Source organism: Montipora capricornis, chromosome 2 (assembly GCF_036669925.1).
Source record: "Montipora capricornis isolate CH-2021 chromosome 2, ASM3666992v2, whole genome shotgun sequence".
Lineage (NCBI taxonomy): Eukaryota > Metazoa > Cnidaria > Anthozoa > Scleractinia > Acroporidae > Montipora > Montipora capricornis.
In genome coordinates this window covers 59,601,622-59,609,121 of record NC_090884.1, presented here as the reverse complement: position 1 = coordinate 59,609,121, position 7,500 = coordinate 59,601,622, and the positions used below count along the sequence as shown (strand labels likewise).

The 7,500-nt window shown below is 40.4% G+C and overlaps 2 protein-coding genes across 2 annotated transcripts in view; both read left to right on the top strand.

Annotated features, from left to right (window-relative positions):
• The window catches only part of LOC138029672 (uncharacterized), a 24,774-nt gene extending 24,423 nt beyond the window's left edge, over window positions 1-351 (top strand). Inside the window, exon 8 of the mRNA XM_068877399.1 lies at window positions 1-351. This exon is cut by the window's left edge and continues 657 nt beyond it. The gene's annotated coding sequence lies outside the window, so the exon portion shown is untranslated.
• Window positions 352-5,763: 5,412 nt separating this feature from the next.
• LOC138037581 (uncharacterized) overlaps window positions 5,764-7,500 on the top strand; it is an 8,832-nt gene continuing 7,095 nt past the window's right edge. Inside the window, exon 1 of the mRNA XM_068883487.1 lies at window positions 5,764-6,121. Within this exon, the coding sequence (XP_068739588.1) occupies window positions 5,764-6,121 (358 nt within the window). The remainder of the gene's footprint in view (window positions 6,122-7,500) is intronic.

The window sequence follows — 7,500 nt, the reverse complement described above, 5'->3', positions numbered from 1 at the left end:
GTTTATCTTTTTGTATCGTCACATAAGGTCACCAAATGTTAGTCCTGTACATGTGTCACAAACTCACCTTATTTTGGAATATTCATTCCAGTCATAACCCCTTATGTTAGGCTGTTCCGCGAGTGTGAACAACTTGGTAAAACTTCCCACCCAAATCTGTTTAAATTGTGTTATCTTAGGTCTCCCAGTGTAAATGCATTGCTGTTGTTGGGAAGAAACCAGTAAACCAATGAAGAGTATGCTTAGCATTTCCTCACTGCACTAAGTTTCATGTTAACGATCCATTTTGCACACGCTCAAAAAGATAGAATGGTCGGCCGTGTGGTAATTAAAGTTTGTTTGACGGTTCAATCCTTTTTCGGGATCCCTGTGTTAATAGTATGTACCTCTATCGTTGGAACATTTTTTTTCGAAATTCTTCAGTAGTCTTTAGACAGTTCATCATGAAGAGGATAAATCATTTTAAACAGATTGTGTGCCAAGTAATAAAAACTTGAGCTTCAATTTCTGTACTTCGTATAGGCTTTCAAAGGAGTTTATGGAATCTTTCTTATTTGTACTTGGATATCTTTTAGCTTGGGGAAAAAGTTATTTTGGTCCATTTGTGCTTATAAGGAGGAAGTGACTGATCACATGACAAGGAAAATCCTTAAGAAACCCTTGAACATATGAAAATTCATGTCCTTTTACAAACAAGAATAGACCACTTCGGAAAATACCATAATACCCTTTGTTTGTTCCCCCAAATTTTGCATAAGCATTGTTTCCAGTTTCTCTTGGGACTTACAATGGTCCCAAGAGAAACCAAAAACAATGCTTATGCAAAATTTGGGGGGACAAACAAAGAGTATTATGGGATTTTCCGAAGTGGCCTATACAATTTGATTCTCAACCTCTCTTACCCCAAACCTTTTGACATTTGGCTGTCTAAAACTAAATCTTTTACAGGTATTTTTCTCTTTGTGTAAGTAATGATCAAAGATCAATGCTTGGTCGATTGAATGACTTAATATGAAAACTAGGCTGATTCCTAAGTTGCTTTTTGTTAGAGATGATAGTTTTAAAGTTTTCGGACTGTCACTGCTATGAAACCTTTGAGGAACTAACATAAATTCTTTTCAAAAAACGGTTTACATGTAGTAACATAATGCAGTTTTGACCAACATGTCCACTATATTAGGGACTTTAAGATCTACGACGGCAACGGTCGACGAAAACGTCACCTCAAAATATAACTTGGCTCTATTATAAGTCTTCCGCGATTATCGTCTCGTTCACGTCCTACGATATGGGCGGCGTATCCAAAACACAAATTAATACGACGGTTTTAGAGTGAAAACAGAGAATGATAGATTCTCTGTTGCATGCTTACGTTGTAGTCAAAACCTCGAATTTTATGATTTCACGTCGTCGTCATGCAGAGGACCGCAAACCTACTTGCCAAAATCCGTGCTGAACGTGCAGCACGATTATGTCGTTTCTTAAACTCCCTAATAAAAGATAGGGAACAACTGATTAAAGGAAGAAATGAATTAGAATGGGTGAGTGATCAAAAAATTAATGAGTAAATGAATGAATGAATGAATGAATGAATGAATGAATGAGTATGAATAACGAAAAGTTATAGAGGAAGTAGGAAGATTATAAAATCAATAGTTAAAACAAAAACCCAGCGATAAAGACTGTACTCTGTCTTCGTTTCTATTATTTTCGAAATCGAGGCTTTAAAATCGAACATGGCCGCCGCCTTAAGAGAATACGTGCTTTCTTCGTCTCTGCTTTGCCCGTAAGTATACAGTTTGTATTGATTATTAAGTCAAGGTATTTTCTCTGTTGGGGATCAAGAAGACTTAAGAAAACATGTGTTTATTTTTTTTTTTACCTTTAAATATCTTTACTTACATGTCGAGTAAACAAGAAACTACCTCAACAGTTAAAAAAAAAAAAAAAAAAAAAAAAAAAACATTACTAGATTCAAATACATGCAAAACCAGTTATCGCAGGCATTACTGTAACCACGTTTGAGGCATGTGACAGCACAAAGAAAGCTGGAGAACATCAAGGCCATGAAATCATGCTTTACATGCTGCGAAGTGTCTATAACGACTTTGTAGCAGCTGATCCAATATATCACAAAATCATGTTTCTCTTTGTGTATTGCTAAGAAGGGAAAATCAAGTCAAAATGACAAAGATTCGCTGTTGCCCGCCTTTCAAGAATTGGCTGAAGACTTACCCACCGGAAAGGCGTACCATATGGCATCGTTGTTACTAAGGTTTTACGAAAGTTTAGACAGAAAAGGTGCAGCCTCAGAATGGTACATCAAACAGCATGTCAAAAGTCGTTTAGAAAAGCACCGTTTGGTGATGAAATAGTGTTCTGTCAGTCATCAAATCGGAGCAAGCCTGAGATTGTGTACTCGAGTGCTATTAAGGTACAAGATGGTCTGAATGTATGGCCGAACAATACTCCTGAGCTCTTGAAAGCAAAAGCAAAGACCAAAAAAACAGTGAGCAGACAGCTGAGGATATTTTTCGATTTGCAAATTATATAAAAAAGGAGATCAAAGAATGTAAGGGTATTTCCCCGAGACCGTTTGATGCGAGTGACATGAGTGTGGGATTAAAAGATAATAAGTAATTCCCGGTTGTCTTCACTGGCTCATCAGGCCACTGATTACTTCAAGACGGGGGGCATCCACAGCCCTCGTAGTAAAGATTTGTAGTAACGCCACCTCAATTCCAAAGCGGTGGGATACGTATATAAGCAAATGAAAAAATAAAACAAATCTTTGCGAATTCGTATCTAATTCGCTCTGCTAGATAGGGCAAGAGCAGCTACCAGAAAATAAGACTGAGATTATCATCGGGGGAGGGTTTAGAGATGGAGGAAAAGCTGTGAGTCTCAGCAGAGGTACGTGTTCAGATATTCCTGGTCGTCGAGCTGATACTCGATTGCTACTTCACACAAAGTGCGCATGAGAATGTAGCAAGGATAGTCATCCAATCACCAGATACGGATGCACTTGTCATTTGTACGTGGCACTTTCGCAGCCTTTCGTGTGAAGAATTATGGTTCCAAACAGGCGGAAGGGACCAGTTACGATTTGTCCCGGCGCGTTAAGTGTCTCTAGAACTGGGAGAGCGCACTTTTGGGGTTTCATGCCCTCACAGGGTGTGACTCGACCATTTCATTGGCCGGGATTGGAAAAGACAGGCTGGGATGTACTCAAGCGCGGTGCTGCCCACCAAAATGCCTTGCGGCTTGTGGGTAAAAGGGAAGAGTTGAATGAGAGAATAGCAGCCAAAGTGGAAGCTTATGTTTGCGACCTTTGTCCTACATCGAAGATCACGGAAGCCATAGCCGAATCAAAATAGAAATACGTTTTAAAATACTTTATAAATTCTACTCGCTTTATGACTCCATGGAGATAAACTGATGAGAGAAATGATCTAAACAATGGAAGAACTGAAACTTTTGTCAATAACTATAACAATCTCATCAAAATATGTATAGTCTATTAGTAAAATCCAACTAGTGGTCTATTATCAATGCTGCGTTCTGATTGGTTGAGCTCCTAGTAGGCTATTTTTTATAGCCCACTAGTAGCGAAAAGCGCCGGCTTTTAAAACCAAAACAACAATTTAAGTCTAGCTTTAACTACTAGCGAAAGATGTCTTGTCTCGATATTTTTTTGACCAACTAGTTGGATTTTACTAAAACAATTATTCCTCTCGCCCTCATGGCCTCTGAGTCAATAGTCCATTCGGCCTTCGGCCTCATGGGCTATTGACTCAGAGCCCATTCGGGCTCGAGGAATAATTGTTAATTAGACGTTTTTTGTGTGTAGTATCGCTGGAACGAGTCAAACTTCATACAAGGAGCAAATATACTCTAGTTATACTACATATAAATGCCCCCCCCCCAAAAAAAAAAACAGCCAATGGAAGTACTACCCTACTTTAGACGCCTTAACCCAACTCATCAAGCGAAGCAATTATCAGGCATACGCGTGGATGAATGCTTTGACAGCGGTGCAGCAACTACAACTACCAGAAGGTTGGTACATAGAAGGTAAAATCGGAACCTGTCCTGATGACCAGGGACCCAGCACCAAGAACACTTCTTGAATTAACAACATGCCAGTGCAGAAGATCTATGTGTCGTGAAAAATGTTTCTGCTGTGGTACTGGAAATCCGTGCACAGAGTCCTGTTTGCGCATGGCAGATAAAGAAGATAAAGAAGCCCTCCACAACCCTCATTGCACACCGCTCTATTCTGACAGTGACTCTGAAGATAGTGACTGCGACTAGCTATAGCTACAATAGGCACCTCATTAACCACATAAATAGTTAATTACTCTTGAAAATCCTAACGTACTGCTTGGAAAAAAGGAAAGGAAAGGAATTTTATTTAAGTGTGTAGTAACCCTAGCGCTGGAGCACTTATTGGGGACAACAATTAACGTAAATCAAGTCAAACGATTGAAATTTAAGATGCATTGGCTTGTTTCCAATTGGGTCAAAATTGATCAACCTTGTGTAACGCAATTGCTATTTAGTAGTAGTGTTGCATAATTTGAACTGTTTGTAACTGTCGATTGCAAAACGTTTGGTTGATTAATATAGCGGACATGTTAGTCAAGACTTCATTATGTTACTACATGTAAACCGTTTTTTGAAAATAATGTATTTTAGTTCCTCAAGGCTTCATTCAACTTAGAGCATCAGCCTAGTTTTCATGTTAAGTTATTCAATCGACCTAGCATTGATCTTTGATCATTAATCACACAAAGAGCAAAATACCTGTAAAAGATGGAGTGAACGTTTTAGACAGCCAAATGTTAAAAGGTTTGGGATAAGAGAGGTTGAGGAGCAAATTTGTATTCTTTGTTAAAAGACAAGGATTTTTCACATGTTCAAAGGTTTTTTAAGGATTTTTCTTGTCACGTGATGTCGGTTCATGGTACAATTAAACCCACGAAGCAAATACTTTGTACTGTCTGGGTATTTAGACCGCAAATGTTGATAAAGGTATTAGAAAAAGAGCAAACAAATGTCATGCACGTTTCAGCCTCGTTTTCACGCTGACGAAATAGTAACGTAGCAAAACCCTCCTTTATCTCGGATCGTATACCGCCTTTCGACTTAATTTACGAAAAATAAAATTGAGTTACGAAAAATAGTATTGCGTGACAAGCGTTACTTTCTAGACGCTTCGCGAGAGTTCGTAGTTTGTTTATTTTTAGGTTCATGCGTAAGCGTTTCTAAATCGGTGTGTTTTGTAATCTTTCTATAATTAGATTGATTACTATTTTAGAAAGTTCTAGAAGTTTATTGTCCGAGTATATAAGTAGACGAGTCCAAGCGGAGTGTTTTTCTAACTAGTTTTTCACAAGCGAAGAGAGTTGGCGTTGGTCGTGTTTAGTCAAGTGTGACAGAAGCTGTGTTTATTCAAGTTGGCGGAGGCCGTGTAAGTTTATCGAGTACGTGTTGTTAAGAGTTTTACTTCGTGGAAACTACGTTCATTTTTGGAATAAATCTTCTTGTTGTTGTTCGGACAACCCTGCGTTCAGTTTAGTTTGCAAGCTACCTTTCCTCAAAACGTTCGAACTCGTAACATTGGGGGCCTGTCCGGGAGAGAAATTCATTTGTTTGCCGACTACAGAAACCAGGAAAGGATCACAACTTGGAAGGAAGTAGCTGCGCTGTGGAAAAAAGTTGTAGCGAGTGAAAGAGCCGTGGAACTTTAGTGCTGTGAACATGGAGAAATTTATTCAGCTTGGCGAAAAGCTTGGTCTGGAAGGAGAAAAACTGCTTGAATTTGTGCGTAAACAAGAAGAAAAAGAAGACAAACGCACAGAAGAAGAACGAGAAGAGAAACGTAGAGAGGAAGAACGTGAGGAGAAACGTAGACAGCTTGAAGAAGAAAAAGAAGAAAGACGCAGACGACAGGATGAAGAAAGGGATGCGAGACGTCAGGAAAGAGAAATTAGGAAGTTACAACAGGAAGCTGACCTCATGAGACAGAAGGAAGCTGCTGAGGTTGCCAAGAGAGAACATGAGTTAGAACTTGCTAGAATAGCAGCAATGAATGGTGATGGTCGTACTGCAGAAAGAGGTGACAGAGAGGATCGGGCTAAAGCACCTAAACTCCCCTCGTTCGTTGATGGCAAAGACGATTTGGACGCGTATTTGCAGAGGTTCGAGAGATTTGCCGAAACAGCTAAGTGGAAAAATGATGGATGGGCATCGAAGCTCAGTGCTCTGTTGTCTGGACGGGCACTAGAAGTGTATTCACGTCTATCGGAGGACGCAGCTAAGGATTATGACAGGGTAAAGATTGCGTTAATGAAGAGATATGACCTTACCGAAGACGGCTATCGTCGAAAATTTAGAGCATCCAAACCAGAAGTTGACGAAAGTCCGGAGCAGTTTATTGTGACTGGACAGATACCTGTTACGGTGGCTAGAGCTTTCGAATACTGCGCGAAGCTTTGATGGTCTTAAGGACTTGATCGTGAAAGAACAATTTATTGACTCTTGCCCTAAGGATTTGGCAATTCACCTGCGAGAAAGGGCACCTGAGACTCTAGCAAAGATTGCGAAGATCGCTGACCAGTACTTGGAGGCTCATGGTAAACATTTGTTCAGCTCAGCGAGCAGAAAGCCAACAGTGCAGCCTGAGAGGGACGAAGCCAAGAACATGCAGATTAATCCACCAGCTCTGCATTGCTTTAAGTGCAACACCCGAGGTCATAAAGCTGTCAACTGCCCAACCCTAACAAGAAAGTGTTTCCTATGCGGTAAGCAGGGACATGAAGCTAGAAACTGTCGATCAGGTGGACGCAGATCAGGAGGACAAAGTAAGGGTGGTAACCCTGTGCAGCGTGGTCAAGTGAGTGCCAGTTGTTTAGTTCAACCACCTGAGGATAAACCTACTGATGAAGAAGTTAAGGCCTGTATTAAAGATGATAAGCTGCTGTTAGCCTGTGGTAAGAAGATTCCATTGTTGAGTAGTGCTTGTGTTGAACCGTTGACTGGAGTTAGAAGTAAAATGCCTGTCGTGAAAGGAAGAGTTGGAGAGAAGCCTGTTGATGTCCTGAGAGATACTGGTTGTAGTGGAATTGTAGTAAAGAGGGATCTTGTGTCTGAGGATCAGTTTACTGGCGAATTTAATGCTATGCTGCTCATTGACAATACGGCAAGGAAAGTTCCCATCGCAAAGATTGATGTTGATACACCTTATCTCAAGGGCCAAGTGGAAGCGCGGTGTCTTCCCGATGCTGTTTATGATTTAATTTTTGGTAATGTACCAGGCGCAAGAGCCGCTGACGACCCAGACCCAAGCTGGCAAGTTCCTGTACAAGAAGCTTGTGCTGTAACCACGAGAAGTCAAGCTAAAAAAGATGGAGAACATATTCCGTTGAAGGTACCAGATACCAAAGAAAGTCCTGTAGTTGATAGAGAAAAGCTCAAGCAAATGCAGCGTGATGACGA